This window comes from Armigeres subalbatus, chromosome 1 (assembly GCF_024139115.2).
Source record: "Armigeres subalbatus isolate Guangzhou_Male chromosome 1, GZ_Asu_2, whole genome shotgun sequence".
In the NCBI taxonomy this organism is placed as follows: domain Eukaryota; kingdom Metazoa; phylum Arthropoda; class Insecta; order Diptera; family Culicidae; genus Armigeres; species Armigeres subalbatus.
The window spans coordinates 56,640,055-56,662,908 of record NC_085139.1 but is presented as its reverse complement, the minus strand read 5'-3'; the positions used below and the strand labels follow the sequence as shown (position 1 = coordinate 56,662,908).

General features: G+C 41.9%; 1 protein-coding gene across 1 annotated transcript in view; it reads right to left on the bottom strand.

Moving 5' to 3' along the window:
• LOC134225837 (uncharacterized) overlaps window positions 1-22,854 on the bottom strand; it is a 738,557-nt gene that overhangs the window by 426,384 nt on the left and 289,319 nt on the right. Inside the window, exon 3 of the mRNA XM_062706214.1 lies at window positions 16,705-16,826. Coding sequence (XP_062562198.1) covers window positions 16,705-16,826 — 122 coding nt within the window. The remainder of the gene's footprint in view (window positions 1-16,704; window positions 16,827-22,854) is intronic.

The following is a 22,854-nucleotide window of genomic DNA, read 5'->3' as shown; positions in this document are numbered from 1 at the left end:
TCCGGAGAAATTCTTATGACCATCCCGTGAATTTTCACGAGAGGACTTTTCGTTGGGCGCTCAATGGATAAAGAATTATCATGAATTGCGTCATACAAGATAGCAAATAAAGTTGAAATAATCAGAGCACATATTTGTATGCAGTTTTAGGTTTCTCGAAATTTATAAGTCCAATTGTAAAGCACAAACAGTTCTCCGTGCGGAGATTAGAAGGATCAGTTTGGATGAGTTAATAATGAGTTAATAAGTCCCAGGGCATTATTCTAAAAACCTATAGTTTCGTTTTGTGCCCAATAATCAAAAATTGGTCAAAATTATATATTTTTTTATGATCGTGATAAAGTCTTGGGTTGGGTCCAAAAGGACCCCAATGGAGAATGTGTTACTTTTTATTAATGCATTAAAGGTTGAGGAAGCAGGCTAGGAATGCGAAGATGGTGGCATCATCAGCCAAAGGGTCTCGAATGCGGGAGGGAATGCCAAAGTTTTAACCAGGAATGCCGACAAAGGCAGATCAAGTGTTCAATGAAGTTTTACACCCCGCAGATTTTACAAGCCATTAAGAATGGACCACTGCCGAAGTTGTGTGAAAAACGGTTGTGAAGGGGAAGAAGGCTGCGGTTGTGCATATCGTACTAGAGTGCTGGTGTACTTTTACTTTTCGAAATTGTGTTGAGTTGAAAGCAATCCACTGGTTCTCCCAATCCTGGCCAACAATTCTCTTAAAACAGGTACTGGCGTAAGCTAAGGTGATATAAACCCGAATTTAAAAGTTCTGCCACCAACCTTTGAAGGGCCACCTCTCTTAAAATGTCTCGCGATTGAGTGATTTATGTTGGCTATGAAGGAGTGTCAGCTTCTTTTTGTTAATTTTGTTGCTAAATTTATTTATATTGTATGGAGACACTGCAGAAATGACAATTATAACCTTTTCAAATTAATTGCTACATTTTTCCAATGTTCTACAGGGTTGTAGGTACTTCGAAAAAAATATTTTGTCATAGAAGATTGCAAATCGCTATCTCTTCAGTCAAAGGAGCTAGATAAGTTTTTATTGTTTTTAAACACTATTTTTAAACAGGTTTACCTTTCAGGGTAGCAGGTTATAGCAGCTGTCATTAGCTTCAGCAACTTTTACTCTTTTGTTTCATGTATAAATGTTAGGTGGATCTTAGCGGATTAATAAAAAATATTCCACAAAATGCACCTTAGCTTTTTGATCGATTATTTAGTTTCTCCGTGCATAATTTTGTTACCAATATTTTTCCTCAATATTCTTTCAGTGTATGATGTCCAGTGTATCCTGGACCAGCAAGGTGCAGCGCTGTTGTTAGACAAATTTGAAATGTGATTCGAAAACGAGTGTTTAGATGTTTTCTTATTTTTCATGCTAACATTATTTTTAGGGACATTTTGGAAACGGCAATTTTAAGACACGTTGTCAAAGACACCAGATTTCTATCTCTCAAGCGAACGAAAGAATTTATTTTATCGTTTTACCTTATGTATTGAATTTTTTTTAATTTGTTCAGTGTTCTACAAAGCAGTAGGCACTTGGAAAAAAAAAATGTCACAGAAGTAAGCAAATCGATACCTTTCAATTTTAAGGAGCCATATCAGTTTTCTTTTCCAAGACAGAATGCTTTTTTCGATTGTCTCTTCTAAGACAATATGTTTATTGTAAAGCACCAGCTACTTTGTAGAACATTGAAAAATGCATTAAAAAACAAGCTAAGAAATGTACAACAAATAGGTAGGTACATAAATTATTTTCAAGAAGAGACTATTTTTGCACCACTATAACTTCGTTACCTCGAAAGCTAGAAATGCGATGTTTTCACCAACATTTAAATTGTCATTCTACGTCGAGCGCTCGTGCGAGATGCAGTGTCCCTCGACGTATTATGTCGAATTCGTTTTTAAACCTGGGTCAGTGCCAAACCGAACCCTGAATAAAAAAACATTTTCAGTTCCATCTGTCATATGTTGGTGTGCGTAGCATCGTGTTTGTTTTCGAAACATATGATCCAGGACATCCACACGGTAGCTTCCATTTACCCATTAATGGGTACTTTCGTACCCATTTCGAAGAAAAGCGGCATAACTCATTTAATGGGTAAACCGCATTTACTCATTAATGGGTACTCCCATTGAACTTCAAAAAATAGGGAAATTTTACACCTTGTTTCGCTGCAGAAAATGTATGTAATTTACCCACTTTTTTCAAAACAATCCTTCTGAAATTTCAATTTATTGTTAATTGAAGGAGGGAATTTGAAGAAATACGAAACATTAAAATTTGTCGGAATATGGCTGTTTATTTAACAGAAATATTATTGATTTATTACCGCGGCATCCGGATCAAAATCCTTCAACTATTCATCACAGAATGTTGGATTTATTTTTCTCCCAAGTAACTGAAATCAAGCTGAAAGCGGTGTACCAAACACTATATCGATAGTTCATCTCTCCGGTTGACCGTTCCCAACATGTTTGCAGCAGGGGAGCTGTTCTAATCCGCCACTTCTTGCGCCGTCCGAATATTGAATGTCTGTAATAGAAACATATGCCAATTTATTTTCTACAGCTTTTTCAGTTGCCACTTGCCAGTAATCACTATAGATAGTGGAATATATAGATGAGCGAAGATAAATCCTTTGTCTCCAAACGAACTGTCAAACGTGTCTCCAAACGAGCATGACGTCACGATTTCAATGGAAATGTTAAGGGCTGTGACGTCATATGCGCGTGTGCACGGTCAAAAAAAGCGACTCAGCCACGCTTTCGCTCATCTATAGATTCTACTATCTATAGTAATCACCACTTACCTTGTCCTGATAGTCCAGCGTTGCAGCTGCTTCATAATTTTGCATGAAATTATTTTTTTCATGCGATTTTTTTAAAGTTTTTCCTTCTGCTGCAGAAGACAGGTAAAATGACTGCTTTTCTTTTCAAACTTCTGGGAGGGTACGATTTACCCATTATTTTTTACCAGAAGTCATTCTCTATAATGGGGTGAAAATACTCTTTTCGTGTTGATAAAAATTTACCCATTATTTGACATATTGGTATTGATGCCAAAAATGGGTACATAAAATCCATTAAATGGGTATTTGCCAGCTTCCGTGCAGTGCACTGGCAGTGCGATGGCGTTGGCTAATCAGATCATGATAAATAAATATGTTTAAGTGCGTGAACTGATTTTTGCGGATAGTGGAATTTACTTTTGGGTGGATATAAACAGGGAAACTGCTCCTGGAATTCATCTCATGACTCCGATATTCATCCCATCAAAAACAAAGCAATGGAACGGAATTTGGATTGTTTATTATTTTTGTTATTTTTTTTTCAGTAGTGAGCACGCATGTTGACAAAAAAAGGCGACGAAATTGGTGCTGCATTTCTTTATTTCCCGTTGAGATGAATATATGTTCAGTGAGATGGAAATCGCAACAGCTCCCCTATATAATTATATTCAATAATCCCGTGCACATTTTTATACCAAGAATTCCGTATTTTCCGTATTTCCGTAAATTCATCTTTTTCTGCAGATGTTTTTTTTTTCGGAATGCACTAAGAAGCATATAATAAAAATTCTCCAGGATTCGCTAATTTCTCCTGATACAGGTAGCCTCACACCTCGGGAAAATTTTCCGCCGGATTTTGGGCCCCGTGCATTTTCAATTTTCAATAATCTCCCGGAGGAATTGTTCAAGGTACTTCCGGGGGAATTTGTGTACGAAACTTGCGGAGCAATTCCTGAAGGATACTTCGACTAAGTTCCTGTTTTCTAGAAGGATTTCCTGAAGGAATTATATTGTAGGATTTTCCAAATTAATTCCTGGAGCAACTTCCAGAGAAAATCCTGGAACATTATTCAAAGATATTCCTAGACGAATTTTCAAAAGAATTCATCTTGAAAAAATAAGGAGGAAAGCCTGAAAGGTATCACCAAAAAATCAAGAAAGAATTACTGAAAGAATTTCTGAAGTAATTTCTGGCAGAATTCCTGATGAAAATTCTGAAACGCACGAAAGAGTTTTTGGAGGAATTTCAAAAGAAATTCTGCATAAGAAATAATTCTATTCGGTATTCCTCAAATATATTTTTCTGACAATTCTTAGCGGATTTTGTGAACGGGTTTCAAGGGGAATTCCCAAACTACATAATTCCATCCACCGACCTAATTTAGGACACCATCTGTGAGGAAAACCTGAATGAACTTATGAATACATAGCTTCCCTAACAAATATTTTTAAAACTGAATCTAGACAACAGTACCCGATTAATTTCACTTTAAACTACCATAACAAATATCACAAAATTCCCGGAAAAAAGATTTTCAACGCGCATATTATTTTAATAAACAAATAGTTTCGTTTCTCCCTTCTGCTTGTTTATTCCGCCCAGTCCCACCCACCCACGTGGTTTTGACAGTTGTATTATAGTTGTATTGGTGAACCCGGTGCGAAACCGTGAAACAACACAGTGCGAACCCGACAGCTTTGGGGTTGGAACTAGTGCGAACCTAGTTTCAACCTGAACGAATAAAAAAACACTTTGACAGCACTTAGGTTGGAACTGGTTCCAACCTAGGTTGGAACTTTTTAAAAACGAATTCAACATTAGCCATAACATTTAGTACCAACTATTAAATTAAAATATTTTATAGCAGACAGGTACTTGCTGCCACGTTGAGAGAACTCAGTCTCTTTCATCATTCGACCGTCGCTCTGTATAGTCACATTGTAACGTGCTCTCGAGTCAGAATAAAAGTAAATTAAAAGTGTAGTCATCCGCGTGTTAATCATTATTTCTGAAGAAATAACAACTTGGCGACGAGGATAAAGCCTCAAGTGTATGTGAAAAAGTGTCGTGGAGTGAATTCATCGTGTCGTCTATTGAGCAAGTGTGTCTAACCTAACCTCAAAATGGCAAACAGTGATCCACATGGTAATGTGCCAGGACCGAGTGTGAAAGCGGAGAACAATGCGGTTGTTACTGTTCCAGTGATTCGTGCTGGCATGTTCGGTCAGATAGAGCCGTTTGTGTTAGGGGAAAATTTTGTGGAATACATCAATCGTCTTGAGATGTTTTTCCTCGTAAACGACACGCCGGAAGATAAGAAAGTTCCGGTTTTGATCACCGTCGCTGGTCCCAGTCTTTACACCGTCTCTGTAAGGCTATGTGCACCAGAAGATCCCCGCACTAAGTCTTGGTAGATCTGCTCAAACAGCATCTCGCACCAACAACCAATGTAGTTGCCGAAAGATATAAGTTCCGGAAGTGCGAGCAACATTCTTCTCAATCCATAACTGATTAATTATCAGTTTAAAGGCAACGTCGCAATTCTGCAATTACGGAGATTTTCTTCTTGATGCTTTTCGTGATCAGTTTGTCGCAGGCATCTACGATCAAAGTTTGCGTAAGCGGTTACTGACAAAAGCGCAGCTTACATTTGACAGTGCATGCTCACTCGCCAGAAGCTGGGAAGCTGCTCTCAGTCAGAACCAGGAGATGTCCAACCAAATGTCAACGTCAAAAATCGCAGCAGTCCATCAGCAAACTGGAAAATATCAGAAAAGCGAAAATCCGGTTACCAATATAAGCCACCACCCAACCACCTAAATCAGAAGTCTAGGAAAGCTTGCTTTCGGTGCAATCGGCATCATGATCCGAGCACGTGTCCTGCTCAAAGTTGGACCTGTTTCACATGTGGCAAGCAAGGTCATACATCAAAAGTCTGCCAGTCGAAGAAATCATCTATCCCAGCTCACAGCAAAAAATCAAAAACATCTAATCGTGTGGCGGAATTGTCAGAAGCGCTGGAAGTTCTTCGGCTAAACTTGTTCGAAGTCCCTGAAACATCCTCATCGTCGTCAGGAAAGTATCGTCGTACCAGCGTCCAGGAAAGTTGTCATACTGCAGATACCAGTGCAAGTGCATTGCATCGGCTGCAACTACCAGAAGTAATACCTTTAAAGTGCGAAGGTCAACGTCTGGAATTCGAAGCTGACTGTGGAGCATACCGAAGTGTTGCCTTCACAGCAACTTATCAAAAACACTTTTCCAAATGCCAATTAGGGGAACTGTTCCGATCTCCATCTCACTGTACATATATCAATCTCATCGTTAAACAAAGAAATACGGCACCAAATTCGTCGCTTCCTTTTGTCAACATGCGTGCTCACTGCTGAAAAAAATCACAAAAATGATAAACAAACCAAATTCCTTTCCATTGCTTTGTTTTTGATGAGATGGAAATAGGAGCTATGAGATGAAGTGGCGAACCGTTCCCCTAGTTCCTACTTCTCTAGAATATCTATCAGTTTCAGGTCAACGCATACGCCCAAAGGGCATTGTGTCCGTCCACATTTCCGCTCCTACCGGAACGTCCGGTAACTTGAGCCTGATTGTGATACCCACGGACCGTGAGATGAAACCACTTTTGGGTCGAGATGGTCTGGATCTCATCTATCCGCAGTGGAGGAATGTCTTTTCCGACAAGTCCCTGAGTACTTTACAACCGTCATTTGAGTCAGAGCTAAAATCAAAGTTTCCCAAAATCGTGTCCGAAACCGCGAAAGGAGCTATCACCGGGTTTATCGCCGAAATCGTGTTAAAGCCCAATGCAACGCCGGTTTTTCATAAAGCTTACTCGGTACCTTATTTACTTCGCGATAAAGTCGAAAAAGGACTAGAGAAGTTGGTCTCAGAAGGAATTCTGGTTCAAGTAAAAACTTCATCGTGGGCCAGTCCAATCGTAAGCGTCCCAAAGAAGGACGGAACGGTACGCATTTGCCTCGATGTCAAAGCCACCCTTAATCGATATATAACCTCTTCCCAGAGTAGACGATATTTTGGCTAAAGTGGCCAATTGGAAAGTCTTTTGCAAAATAGACTTGTAAGGAGAAGAAAATGGTCAAAACTGTTCTTCTGACTCCTCTCCTGAAGCAGCTGGCTTCAAAAACGCCCCTCCTCGAGTCATTTGTATTCGACGGCTAACTTCGTCGACAAGTCTAACATGATTTCGATTCTACAGTAGAACTGACGAAGTATTCTTCTGTCGAATTGACCATTTTTACGGATGATCCGGATCTTCCAGGGGCCACCCAGTGGACACAATGGTCCGTATGTAGGTCGAAGCATTAAATCCATACTCAGAGTTCAGCAAAAAATAATTCTAAAAGAATCCCGTCACTGTACGATGGAATTTACGAATTGACCATTTTTACGGATGATCCGGATCTTCCAGGGGACCACCCAGTGGACATAAAGGCCGAAAGTGGGTCAAAGCATCAATTCCCTTCTCAGCGTTCGGCAGAAAATGGTTCTAAAAAAATCCCGTCGCTGTACGATGGAATTTACGAATTGACCATTTTTACGGATGTTCCGGATCTTCCAGGGGACCACCCAGTGGACACAATGGTCCGTATGTAGGTCGAAGCATCAATTCCATACTCAGGGTTGGGTAAAAAATAATTCTAAAAAAATCCCGTCGCTGTACGATGGAATTTACGAATTGACCATTTTTACGGATGTTCCGGATATTCCAGGTGGCCACCCGGTGTCTTCTAAAACACACACACCTCCCAAAATCTGTACATGCACTTGAGCAGCCTTTGTCCCAGTGACATACGCAAAGATTCATATAATCAAACACTCATATAAATATACAGGCCCTCTGTTATATGATTGGGTACCCGGGTACCCCGTTACCCGTTTAAGGGATATACATAGTTTTCGACCCCTAATAAGCGCTCTAAACGCAACCTGGTCCTCAAACTTTGCCCGTCGCTTCGTCTCAACATTCTACGAGATGTCAGAAAGTTTCATAGAATTTGAACTTGTCTACAACAAGTTATTTAACTTTCAATATCAGAATGGGTACCCGGGTACCCCGTCACTCACATAAGGGTTAAACTTGCTAAACGAAGATCGAGGGAACGGATTAACCTGGCTTCTTAGATTACTACCCACGAGACGACGACTAATCGATCCAAGCGACATGCCCTAATTGTACTTGAACAAATGATGACACATACTCACCATTTTGAAATTTCACCTAAGTCGCTCAAAAATAATTTAATCAATAGGCAACTTGTTATAGCAATTTTGTATTTGGAATTCTGCATGCTTTTCAGATCCAATATATGGTTCCAATCAGCAAATAATCCGATGGCCATAGTCTGTGCCATAAACCAATTGTGAAACTATATTAAGTTTCCAGTTCAGCCATTCCAGGGTCAATATCGGATAATAATTGACAGAGTTACAAGATATACATACAAACAAAAGAACAATATTCACAAGTTTCTTAAAATTCTGCAGTCCATGTAGGTACTTGACGATTCGTGGGAAAGAACGTTGGAATTGAATATATGAAGTTTTCTCAATTCAAATCTGTTCAAGCCAAAAGGGCTCTCAACTCATTCAAAAGGTCCTCAATAGCAGCAGTCATTTAAACACATAAAACCATTTGCTTGCAAGATGTTTCTCTCATTTTAGGAATTTCCGCCCTTCTACTGCTACTCGTAAATTGTAGCAAAATTTAAATTACTGACCATTCGCAATCTGCCATCCTCGTTCCGGCATTCCATCAGACTTGTCACTGTCTCGTCTGACAGAGAAAGATAGCCCACATTTCTATTTGCGACCTTTAACCTTCTACCAAAAGTTTAGAAAAGTGGTGCTAATGGTAGGATGAATCGCAAATCTCTAACCTGACCTGTGACAACCTACAAGTATGACACTCGGTCCCGGCTCTGACACCGACATCGATTCCTACACAACGGGGTCACGAACAATTTCAGTTTAGGTTAGATACGTGCAGTTGCACAGAGAGAGGACATTTGCTGTACCTGCACTACGTTGCCGAACGATGCTCGATAGGCAAAAAATGCGATTGATTCACCTGGGGTTGTGGTAGATCAGTTTGCTTAGTTGACTACCGACTAGAAAAAGTATTATCACGTTCTTTCGATGCTTCAGAGTAATGCTATTCAGTGCCGCGCTTTTACGGCTTAAATTAACTGATTATAGTCTTACAGAGCTGTTTACCTCTTTATTTCGCAATCCAGCGGAAATTTCGGCCTTTCATTGCAGTTTAATTTAAAAAAATAGTGAAATCTGAAAAGAATAACGGCTACCCCAACCGAAAAACCTAAGCTCGGACAGTCCGGCCGCCTATTCCGAGGGCCTCGGGAGGGCCATGAAAGTGCACGACTTGGAATGCACTCCGGTTGCCAGATGCCCTACGGCCTGCAGCAATTGGACTCGAAAATTGTGTGAATCGTTTCGCCCTGGAATTGCATTGGCCGGTTTCGGGCGGAATAGAAAAGACAATGTTAGCGTTTTTTTACTTTTGCTCTACGGTTTCCCATTTCGGTGAACTAGCGCAGCAAAAGGCATTTGCTTGTCGGTTTGTTTGTTCGGTTCGTTTAACACCAAAAGTATTCTGTGAGGTGGGCAGCTGGTGGTGCAGTGTGAAGGGGTGGCAAAGGCCAACGGAGGACCAATTTCTAGCAACGAACAGATGTAAAGTACGTCATATGCACGTTGATGAAGGTCGGTAACTGCATTTGGAGTCAGAAATGGTAAACATTGAGGGCAATTGAGTTTGGGCCGGTTAGATACGGAATTTAGGTCTGATTATTGTTTGAAAGTACAGTCCAGGGGGTTGAAACAAGGCCCAACCAGATTTGTTGAGTATAGCAAAACTTTACTAGTTTTCTGCGTTCCGATTAGAGATTTGCAAGTTTTCAACCTTTCTCGTACATTTTGAGTTGAATAACGTTTTATCATTGATCACTCACAGAGTTTTCAGCAGTTAAACACAAAAGCTCCTGTATATATCTCCGATAGAATTCTTAGGGAATTATTGATGGTCTTTCGCTAAAATTGATTTGTATGGATTTCCTAAAGTTTTCGGCAGAAGATTAGATAGAAAACTTTCACTCTATTGAGTGATAACTCATGATCGAAGTTATGATATTTTAGACCACATCGAAAAATTTAATGTATTTTGAGGCCCAACCCTCTTTTTACAGCAGTTTTTTATACTTCACTTCGTTTTACGGCCCCCTTTTTACGGCACGTGACGTAAAAAGTATTTGAAATATTATTGACATCCAAAAGTACGCCTATAAAAAGGCACTCTTAGAAACCCAAAGAACAAAGTAGATGCTTTGTATATTCATCATTTGCCTTCAACAATTATTCCATTCCAGGTCATTCAAGAATTTCCTGGAGTCTACTCGCGTAACCAAGGACCTAAGGTCTACAAGCGAAACGAAAGAGCTGTTATCTCTTTTTTTAAATGGTTCATGCCCTATTTGATATACATATTAAACCAAATTCCGTTCCAAGTCACCCTGAAGAATGCCCTGGAGTATAGGTCTTGAGGTCTACCCGCGTAACCGGGCTGTTATCTCTTTTTGAAAATGGTTCATGCCCTATATGATCTATTACACCAAACTCAATATGCCTTAAGTAGACGTTCCTTTCCAGGACATCTAAGAATTCCCTAGACTCCTCCGCCGCGGTTTGATCCCAAATATGTCCTCCGAGTATTTGTCTTTCACTTGCATCTCAAATGTAGGCCTATGAGATGTTCTAAGATCTCCAAATTGTTTTGGAGTTGGAAGTGGAATGGAATCAAATGATCTGCCGAATCAACCAAAGGTTTCATGGAGTCCCCAGCCGCGGTATCAACCCAATTATGTAATCCGAGTATTTGTCTTTCGCTCGCTTCTCAAATCCAGGGATACGAGATGTAGTAAGATCTCCAAATCGTCCTGGAGTTACAATCAAATGGTCTCCCTGATCAACCAAGGCTTCCATTATGTCTCCAGCCGAGGTAACTACCCAACTATGTTCACCGAGTTATTTTCTTTCACTTGCGTTTCAAATCCAGAAATATGAGATGTTGTAAAATCTCTAAATTGTCCTGGAGTTTGGATCAAATGGTCTACCGAATCAACCAAGTCTTCCATGTTATCTCCAGCCAAAGGAAACCACCCAATTATGTCCTCCAAGTATTTGTCTTTCGCTCGCTTTTCAAATCCAGGCATATGAGTTGTTTTGTTTGTTTGTTTTTATTAACGATATTTCACACTGCTGGAGTGCATTCATGCCGAATCAAAAAATATCCTTTCTTCCCGATATAATTTTCGTACAATGCATTTCATTTTTTCTTCGACCTAGTGTTGTACACTTTCCATCCTGGATCGCTGTACTGCTGTTCGTCCAGGCAGCGGTCATCGCCACACGATCTCGTCCGATCTTGTTCGCATCTAGCTTAGTTCGAATCACTTGTCCCAGTCGACAACCGCCTCTTTGCCGTGGTTCCGGACTGTGGGTCGATGTGTGCGTCGTCATCGTTAGAGTAGTTGTCCCTTGAGTTGAGATCTGCCACATGCGGGGTAGCTTCTGCTCTATCGTTGCAATTTTCGTCCACGTCTTTGCTCTGTCGTTCAGCGGTGTTTGGAACTGTTCGTTTTACTTGCTGAGTCTCAGATCCTCCGCTCGGTGTCACTTGTTTACTTTGGCCTTGGAAAGTAACGAGTGTAGATTCATTTTCTATTACAGTCGCCTCTCCACATCTCGATACTGAAGGGACCATCGAGATAGGGATAGATCGAGGAATAGAAGAAAAATTGAAATGGGTAATAGATTCAAAAAAGCGTGTTGCTATGAAAAACAACAAAACAAATGTCATTTCTTATTGTTGATGTGTTTGTTATTGTCCAAAAATGGTCTAGTAGCCTAAAAATTTGAACATATCGACATAAGGAGAGTGAATCCAGAACAAAATATGATCAGAACACATCGAGATAGAGAGATATCGAGGTAGGGAGGTTATCGAGGTGTAGAATGTCCAAATGTATGTAGATTGAACGGACCGAGGAAACCATCGACATAGGGAGAGTTATCGAGATATAGAACATCGAGATGTAGAGAGTCGACTGTACTATACGCGATGGTATTTGTACCTCCATCCTCATTCGTATTACTCTGACACCGTTTCTCTCCAGGACAATTTGGAGATCTTACAACACCTTATATGTCTTGTTTTGAGACGCAAGTGGATGACAGATACTCGGAGAACATAATTGAGTTGATTCCACGGCTTAGGACATCATGAAGGTTTTGGTGGAATCGATAGACCATTTGATTTTAACTCCAGAACAATTTGAAGATCTCACAACATCTCATATACCTGTATTTGAGACGTTAGTGGAAGACCAATCTTCAGAATACAAAATTGGGGACATCGTGGAAGCCTTGGTTGATTCGGTAGACAATTTGATTCAAACTCCAGGACAATTTGGAGATCTTAAAACATCTCATATACCTGGACTTGAAACGCAAGGGAAAGACAAATACTCAGAGGGCATGATAGGGATGATACCGGAGCTGAGGACATCCTGCAAGCCTCAGTAGATTAGGTAAACCATTTGATTAAAACTCCAGGACAATTTTGAGATCTTATAGCATATCATATGCCTGGATTTGAAGAGATCCCCCAATACCTCATGTAAGACGCAAGTGAATGTATTTGAAAGTATCCAACGATCAATAAATTAAGTGAAATACTGAAAATTTTAGCAAAATTTCTTTTTACGTCACATTCGGTTTACGTCTCCCCCGCCCAATAAGTGACGAAAACAGAGGGTTGAGTGTACCAACAAGACGGATGACTCCCGTTCGCTCCTCCACGTACCCTTTCAGAAGCTCATCCAGAAACTCCTTTGGAAGCTCCTCCAGGAATTCCTCCGGAAGTTCCTCCAGGAATATCTCCGGAAGTTCCTACAGGAATTCCTCCGGAAGTTCCTACAGGAATTCCTCCGGAAGTTCCTACAGGAATTCCTCCGGAAGTTCCTCCAGCAATTGCTCCGGAAGTTCCTCCAGGAATTCCTCCGGATGTTCCTCCAGGAATTCCTCCGGAAATTCATCCAGGAATTCCTCCGGAAATTCCTCCAGGAATTCCTCCGGAAATTCCTCCAGGAATTCCTCCGGAAATTCCTCCAGGAATTCCTCCGGAAGTTCCTCCAGGAATTCCTCCGGAAATTCCTCCAGGAATTCCTCCGGAAATTCCTCCAGGAATTCCTCCGGAAATTCCTCCAGGAATTCCTCCGGAAATTCCTCCAGGAATTCCTCCGGAAATTCCTCCAGGAATTCCTCCGGAAATTCCTCCAGGAATTCCTCCGGAAATTCCTCCAGGAATTCCCCCGAAAACTCCTCCAGGAATTCCTCCGGAAATTCCTCCAGGAATTCCTCCGGAAATTCCTCCAGGAATTCCTCCGCAAATTCCTCCAGGAATTCCTCCGGAAATTCCTCCAGGAATTCCTCCGGAAATTCCTCCAGGAATTCCTCCGGAAATTCCTCCAGGAATTCCTCTGGAAGTTCCTCCAGGAATTCCTCCGGAAGTTCCTCCAGGAATTTCTCCGGAAGTTCCTCCAGGAATTCCTCCGGAAGTTACTCCAGGAATTACTCCAGAAGTTCCTCCAGAAATTTCTCCGGAAATTCCTCCAGGAATTCATCCAGAAGTTCCTCCCGAAATTTCTCAGGAAATTCCTCCAGGATTTCATCCGAAAGTTCCTCCAAGAATTCCTCCGGAAGTTGCTCCAGGAATTCCTGGAAATCCTTCAGGAATTCCTCCGGAAAATCCTTCAGAAATTCCTCCGGAAGTTCCTCCAGGAATTCCTCCTTAAGTTCCTCTAGGAATTCCTCCGAAGGTTCCTCCGAGAGTTCCTCCTGAAGTTCCTCCGGAATTTCCTCCAGGAATTCCTCCAGAAGTTCCTCCAGGAATTCCTCCAGAAGTTCTTTCAAGAACCCCTCTGGAAGTTCCTTCAGGAATTTCTCCGGAAGTCTCTCTAGAAATTCCTCCGAAGGTTCCTCCGATAGTTCCTCCCGAAGTTCTTCCAAGAATTTCTCCAGAAATTCCTCCAGGAATTTTTCCAGAAGTCCCTCCAGGAATTCCTCCAGAGGTTCCTCCGAGATCTCCTCCGAAAGCTCCTAAAGAAAGTTCCTTCAAGAATTCCTCTGGAAGTTCCTCCAGGAATTTCTCCGGAAGTCTCTCTAAGAATTCCTCCGGAGGTTGCCTTGAGAATTTCTCCAGAAGTTGCTCCAAGAATTCTTCCGGAAGTTCCACCAGGGTTCCTCCAAAAATTTCTCCGAAAGTTAATCCAGGAATTCCTTCGGAAGCTCCTCTAGGAATTCCTCCAGAAGTTCTTTCAAGAACTCCTCCAGAAGTTCTTTCAAGAACTCCTCTGGAGCTTCCTCCAGGAATTTCTCCGGAAGTGCTCCGAGAGTTTCTCCAGAAGTTGCTCCAAGAATTCCTCCGGAAGTTCCTTCAGAAATTTCTCCGAATGTTCCTCCAGGAATTTCTCCGGAAGTTACTCCAGAAATTCCTCCGGAAGCTCCTCTAGGAATTCCTCCAGAAGCTCTTTCAAGAACTCCTTCAGAAGTTCTTTGAAAAAGTCCTCCAGAAGTTCTTCCAAGAATTCCTCTGGAAGTTCCTCTAGGAATTCCTCCAGAAGTTGCTCCAAGAATTCCTCCGGAAGTTCCTTCAAGAATTCCTCCGGAAGTTCCTTCAATAATTCCTCCGCAAGTTACTCCAGGAGTTCCTCCGGAAGCACCTCTAGGAATTCCTCCAGAATTTCTTTCAAGATTTCATACGAATGTTCCTGTAGGAATTCATCCAGGAATCTTGTCAAATATCGAGAATCAATCGATAAATCAAAGTGAAAATATCGATACTCGATATATCGTATCGGTTCGCCTATCCCTAGCCGATTCATTTCTGAGGGCAGCGGTGAGGTGCAATGGCGCACATGTCTAATATGTACTTTATAAAAAAATTTGATTATCGAAACATGTTTAATTTCATATTTGTTGGATATTTCGAAAAAGTTATAATAGAAGTATTATTCTGGATAAACGTTAAAAAAAGGAAATTTTGAAGCGTTCCTAAAGTTATCTTTACCGAAAGATCCTCCAATTTGATTTGGATGGTCGTACCCTAAACGTTTCCGCTAAAATTTGAATAGGTGTTAAAAATGGATGTTTCTAGATATTCCTAATTTGAGATGACAGAAAACAAATTCTATCAAGTCAAACTGTAACTTCATGTTCTATGAATAATCATGGTTTTCGCGAGAACTCGCTTCGGCTCAACGAGAACAAGTTCCACTTACTCCGCCTTCAACCATTATCCTTACTCTAATCCTCATTCTGGTTTTCTCGTTTCGATTTCCCAAAAGTATGGCCAGACACAAACTGCAATCCAACGGTACAACCCAACCACTTCCATCACATGATATGTATAGATGCACAGCGCAAAAGCCACTCGTTTTGTCTTTTCGAGGGCCTGCAGGCTCTTACAGCAGTCAGTGAAAGACGAGCAGTTGCAGCGGAATTCATCACCAAGCAGTCTACCCCCACCAGTTTATGTTGAAAATCAAAAGTGGATCCACTTTTGATTGCAGTGAAGCAAGAGAAAGCCGAGAGGAATAAAATAGCGCACGAAAACAAAACTATTCCAGTTTTTACGACCCTTTCCGCGCAACCCACCAGTCCTTATCCTTATCCTTCGGAAATGGAGGGCCCACTAGGAACGAATATATGGAAACAAGTGGCTCCCGGGGGTAGTCCCATCATCGTCGTTGTCGTCGTACTCAGCAAGGCTGCTACTCACACGCGTCCGAACGTGGAAAAGCGGTGGGAGGAAGTAATTTTATTCATAATGAAAAATAAATGGCTTTTCAACAAGTTTCTTTCTTTGGGCCACTGAGCAGTCAGTGGTGGACGTGGAAGTCGGTGCTGCAGTTCCTGAACATCTGCTCCGCTCAGAAGTTTAATGTTAACTGCGAGATCTGCGCGCGGCGGACGTGATGCACGAACGGGTGCTGGCAGCCAATTTCCCTCGGAACAATCCGGATGATGACGGACGGGCGAGTGGACGGACAGACGTTACTGCAATTAGTAATTGCACTCGAAGAAGTTTTACTACGCGTGTTCCTTTCAGAAGAACACGGTGGACAATCCCCTTAGTGGTGCCATGAAACTCATTCTACTTTTTCGATTTCATTGCATGCCCATGTTTGTAATTTTATAAATATATCAGCTGAATTCGGAAGATTCCTTTAGCCTTTCAAAAAGTTTTTACAAAACCTTTATCATGAGATTTCTACCGGTGCCATAGTAAAACAGTTGACATGTTGAAGTTCTATATTTCAAGTTTGTTTAGTTGACAAATTTCGAAAATTAGATTCTTATTAACATCATAAGGTAGTCGTAGTATCAAATTCTAGAATGATATCATTTTCGACACAATTGCGATCGATATCATGAAACGTGATTATTTATTTTTAAATTATTACAACTTTCCGTTCGTTAGGTGGAGGAAAATGTGGTAAGCGCAGAAATTAGTCCACAGGGAAGAACATGCAAACTTCCGGTGGAAACCTCTAAAAACAGTGCCAACTGAATGAATGGAATTACCTAGGCTACCAGGTGAAAACTAATTTAATTTCATGCTTGGCTGTGTCTTTCGAGTCATCAGTGCGGAGAAGTTGATCAAACTGTCCTTGTAAATTTTCTACCGGGCGGTGTTGGTTGGAACCAAGGTTGGAACTTTTGCGGAATAAAATAAAGTGATATAAACTGGAAATGTTCTTTAAAGGGGTTACCAAAACATACCTTCCACGATTCCGGTGTACACCCGTGACAGGTCGAAATCGACCGGTCCTTCGGTGTCGTCGATTTGGACGTCCCGGGCGAACACTGAGGAGGGGTCTTCCCGCAGCACCAGACGGAATTCTCTGTGGAATAGATGGATAGAAAAATACATTAGCGTCTTTGTACTCCAGTAGGATTAAGAATATAGGGGTTAAAATCAATTTTTTAAATATTCTATAACATTTTTGCCTTTCTCGTACACGAAGTGTACCGAAAGACTAAATGTTCGCTTCAAAAACCAACTTTTTTTTTACTTGGAATGAAAAACACCATCTGCCTTTACTTAGTTGCTTGGCTGCAAATCGCTTTCGTTGGCTTACCCATCTTCCTGACAACACTGCGATAACGTTGCTCTCGTTGCTTGGAGGTTTTAGACAAATTGAACATGTTAAACAAGCTTCCGGGATAAACCGGGGTAAACGTACTTTTAATTGACCTTTCCCGTCAAACAATGTATATCGTTTTATTATCTCAGTCGATTCTTTGGTTTATTTTAGGTCAACTTTGCCAAAAAAACCCATATTTTTTTAAGCCTTGTAATTTTACGTTTCTTACCGTTTTAAATTTACGTAAATTTCCGTAGCTTCAGACGTTTTTATCTTTTTAAGCAAAATCAAGTGTGAATAAGGTTTGGAAATAGTTTTTACGTGACGTTTTTTTTTTCTTTTTAAGTAAAATCAGGTTCAAGTTCAAATTAAATTCGATACGTGTCAACGAGAAAGCAATTCGTCGACATGGTTTGTGTCTCGACTAAATGTTGTGATGTTTGAGTACTATGACGACAGTCATATTCAATATGGCAACGATACTTTATAATGTTCTATGTAGTAAAGTTAGCTCGATGTTTCCAAAGGCGCGAACTGTATGTCGCCATTTGAAATTTAAATTGGCGCAATTGCTAAATAATGGGTTAATTGTTGTAGAAGGTTTCTTGTTCAAGAACACATTCAAACTCGGTCATTTCGCTTCCATAACGGCGGCAGTTAGAAGTTTTGCGAGTTTAAGAATTTTATTTAGAGAATTTGAGTAACGTTCAGTTTGTCGAGGTAATTAAAGTGATTGGAGTGATTTTGTACGTGATTGTAATTAGTTCTTTTCGTTCGTTCTTTAGATTTTATTCTCTTGTCGGTGTAGCCGACTCTCGCAAATTTCAATTTTAAATAGTGTAGTGTACCAAAAAAGGTAATTTTTTGTCGAACTACTCGTTGTCTGTTTAAATGTTAATTAATGTTTCGCGATGGACTTCCAGCGCGTGGCGCTTTTTTGGTACGGGCTGGAATTTCGGAGTCACCCGGAGTCGACGAAAAGGGTTTACGGCATTTTCGCAGTTTTATCGTTTGGAGGAGTTTTTTGTGGAGTCCGTGCGCTCATCAAGGATCGCCCTTCGGGGTAGCGAAACGGAGTGTGGTGAAGTTTCGTCAAAAAGAGCTCAGCTCGACGAATTGAGGTTATGTCTGTATGTGTGTATGTATGTATGTATGTATGTGTGTGTGTACAAAAAAAATGTGAGACACACTTTTTGTACCTACCCTTATCCGATTTGCTTGCAACAGGCTTCATTCGACGCAGAATCTTGCCTAATTTTTCGCTATCTAAAACTGGCCCAATCGGCCATTGCGTTCCGGAGTTATTCAAAAAACATTGATTTTTTCCCCATTTTTCCTAAGGGTCCACCCTCGGAAAAAAAATTTCAAAACGGATTTTTTTTTTCAAAAACTGTTGCAATGCATTCAAATGAACGCAAATAAATGTGGATTGTTGAAAACAGCTGAATCTATCTCCCTAATGTGCAATTTTGACCTCTCTTAAGTGCTTTTCTTGTAATTCTTATGTGTTTTCTTGTTTTATAATACACGAGAAAGGCACCATCACCGCTAGGTGGATTATTCTGGGTTTTAGTTGGAGTAATCGCTGAGAGATCACTCCGTTCGCTTTTCCGTTCCGTTCCGTTGACTACTTTGATCATTCGCTTTGCATAATTTCTGCCGGGATTTGTTGGCGGGTTGGAAGAGTTTGAGGGTAACGTAACTTGGGAGGTGGCCAAATTGGAGAAGCACTTGGTGCAAAGCAATATTTTAAGTTTCAGCCAGCGACCGTTCGAGTGACCCCTGAGGAGAGAAGTCGAGTATTAGTCGGGCAAAAGAACTCGACCGGTGGTCTTCCGGATCCCGGAAGTGGCGCTTAAGCCACCGGTTATTAATAAACCTCGAGCTGAAGCTACGAACGGTTACAGCCTATAACTATTTTAAGAATCGAAAACAAAAATGAAAAACCCTGGTTAATACACCTAGCGGTGATGGTGCCTTTCTCGTGCATTATAAAAATAGTATTTTGGCCATTACTCTTGAGCCCATAGGCCAGATCTGGCCAATTGTCGATAGGAAACAATGGGAGAGCATTCTGCGTCGAATGCATTTTGTTGCAAGTAAATCGGTTAAGGATAAGTGCCTAAAAAATGAGTGACATTTTTTTACTCAATCTGTCTATAAAAAAGTGGTCTTTTGGCCATAACTTTCGAGCCCATAGTCCGATCTAGCCAATTTTCAATATTGAACAATGGTGGAACATTCTGCGTCGAATGCATTTTGTTGCAAGTAAATCGGTTGAGGATACTTACTTGATATTTGATGGGCTACAGCTCTTCGATGAACCTACGCCAAATGGAGTATCCTTCTCCACTGGACTCGATCCTGGGCCAATCGCTTCCAGTCGCCCTAAACATTGAGCGCCCTCAGGTCCTCTTCAACTGCAAAAAGCCATCGTGTACGCGGCCTTCCACGAAGCCTGCGGCTTCTTCCGGGTTCTCTACTAAATATTTTCTTCGCTTGACGTTCTTCCGGCATACGAACAACGTGACCAGCCCACCGTAGTCTGCCGTGTTGAATAAGCTTAATAATATCCAGCTCTTTATACGCCTGGTACAATTCGTGATTCATGCGGCGCCGCCAGATACCGTTTTCCTGTTTACCGCCGAGTATTGTCCGCAGCACCTTACGCTCAAACACTCCGAAAGCTCTCCGATCAGCCTCCTTTAACGTCCATGTTTCATGGCCGTATAATGCCACCGGAAGAATCAGAGTAGTATACAGCGCGAGTTTTGTTTTCGTTTGCAGACTACGGGACTTAAGCTGGTTACGAAGTCCGTAATAAGCCCTATTTGCAGCTGCAATACGCCTTTTCACCTCGCGAGTAACATCATTATCGCACGTCACTAATGTTCCAAGATACACAAATTCTTTTACCACTTCAAACTTTTCACCATCCAGCACAATTTCGAACCCACTTAGAACCCACGTTGATTGCCAGCGACCATATACTTCGTTTTGCTGGAATTGATCGTGAGTCCAATCCTCGCTGTCTCCCTCTTAAAAGGCACAAAAGCCTCTTCCACGGCACGATATCGTCCACAAATCCCAGGAGCATATGCGATTTTGTGATAATGGTACCGCTTCTTTGCACACCAGCTCTCCTAACCGTTCCCTCGAGCGCTATATTGAACAGTAGATTCGAGAGCGCATCACCCTGCTTTAATCCATCTAATGTAACAAATGGCGTCGATATTTCATCCGCAACCCTTACACTTGATTTCAATCCGTCCAACGTTATACGAATCAGCCGTATCAGTTTAGCCGGAAAACCATGTTCAAGCATAATTTGCCACAATTCATTCCGTTTCACAGAATCGTACGCCGCCTCGAAATCAATAAACAGATGATGTGTCTGCAAGTTGTACTCCCGGAATATATCAAGGATTTGTCTCAGGGTAAACATTTGATCCGTCGTTGATCGGCCCTCACGAAAAACTGCTTGGTTGGACTGGTAGGAAACCTGGTCGCTTGGTATGAAAACCTGCGACGAAGGACTCTTCAAGCGGTCTCAATCTGTTGAACAGAATACGGGACATAATTTTGTACGCCGAATTAAGGAGGGTTATTCCTCGGTAATTGGCGCACTCCAGTCTGTGCCCTTTCTTAAAGAGAGGGCAAATGTGGCCGTCCAACCAGCTAGCAAGCATATTTTCGACATAATATGGTGTAGAACTTCATAAAGCTACTCTCTGCCATGTTTGAGAAGTTCAGCCGGGAACTGGTCCTTCCCCGCAGCCTTATTGTTTTTCAGCTCTTTAACAGCTTTTTTAACCTCATCTAGTATAGGTGACTCCACAGCTTGTCCATCGTCGCTAATATTTATTCTGCTCACCGATGCACCGTCGTCACTTCCACTATTCAACAAAGTCTCGAAGTGTTGCTTCCACCTGGCAGCCACTTCGGTTTCATCTGTCAGCAAATTCCCTCGTTGGTCGTTGCACATGACGGGAGATGGCACTATCTTTCTCCGCACGCTATTGACAGACTCATAGAACCTCCGCATATCGTTCTGCTCCATTTTTTCCTGCGCCTCGCTAATCACTTGTTCTTCATATTATTTCTTCTTCCTGCGGTGGGTTCGTTTTTCGGCTGCTCTTGCTTCCTTGTACCGATCTCTATTCGATCGGGTACCCGACACCAACATCCGGCTTCTGGCAACGTTCTTCTCGTCTGTCACTCTCTGACACTCCACATCGAACCAACTCGTCCTGGGTCGCCTCTTTGTAGTGCCTACCACTTCTCGTGCTGTTGTGCTCACCGCTCCATGGATCGACTCCCATAGATCGTTGATGTTGTCGCTAACGTTGATTGCACTTATCCGTTCGTCGAGCTTCTGGCGGTACTCAGCCGATACTCCTTCTGCCGACAATCGCTGGATATTGTAACGCATCGTTCGCTGTGATCTTTCGTTCGATACAGTTGATAACCGTGATCGAATTTTACTGACAACTAGGTAGTGATCAGAGTCAATGTTCCTCTGAATGTTCGCACATCGATAACATCCGAGAAATGGCGCCCATCCACCAGAATATGGTCTATCTGATTGCAAGTTTCACCATTTGGGTGTCTCCAGGTGTGCTTTCGGATGTTCTTTCGTGCAAAGTAGGTGCTACTGATGGCCATCCCTCTGGTAGCAGCAAAATTGACTAGCCGTAGGCCGTTGTCATTGGTAGCGGAGTGAAAGCTCTCCCTACCGATTATGGGACGGAAAAAGTCCTCTCTACCGACCTGAGCGTTAGCGTCTCCGATAAATAACAATTTTCACGTCATGCTTTAAGCACTCTCCATAGGCTTCATCAAAACATTCATAAAACGTGTCCTTCACGTCGTCGGATTTATCGTTTGTCGGTGCGTAAATGTTGGTTAGGCTGTAATTGAAGAATTTGCCCCGTATCCTCAACACACAGTTTTGTTCGCTAATAGGTTTCCACCGCATCATTCGCTTCATCTGCTTGCCCATCACTACGAAACCAACTCCATGCTCTGCTTTTCCGCCGCCGCTGTGATAGATGTTATACTTAAATGCAGTGATGGTCGTGGGGTCCACGGCTCGGAATTCACGTTCTCCGGATCTAGGCCATCGGACTTCTTGAATAGCGGCCACGTTCACTCCAAACTTCTGCAGTTCACGAGCCAGAAGGCGCTCTCGTCCAGGTTCATTTAGGGTCCTGACATTCCAGGTACCGAGTTTCCAATCATAGTCCTTATTTCGTTGCCGGATCGGTTGCCAAAAATAACGTTCTCTTTTTCTTCTATCTCCATTTTTCGTGGTCGCTTTATCTACATCGCGATTATGGTGCTGCCACCTTAGGTATAGCTGACGCGATACAGCATTTCGTTGATCAGCCGCTGGGTACCAGGCAGACGCTGTTTGAGCCGCACCTCCTGGTGAACAGACGCTCGAGGCATACCTTCTCACTCTAGCTGATGTCAGAAGGACAACAGTGCCCAGGCTACACTACCAGCTAAGTACACATCCCTTAGCTGGCGGTCTTTTGTCATCGGACGACCCGTGGAAGCGTGAGATAAGAACTTGTGGGGACCAGAGCTCTGTTGGGCGCTCCTTCCTTGATGTCAACCCACCATTTTGCAGTCCTTTCATGACCATTATAAAGCTTAAATTGTTACTTGGGATACCTCCTTCAGAGTTGTCCTGCACAGTTGGCAAAACATCTTCCCTTTTATTTTTCACAATTTTTAATAAGGCCGATACAAATATTAAAATTATTTTATGTCCGACAGC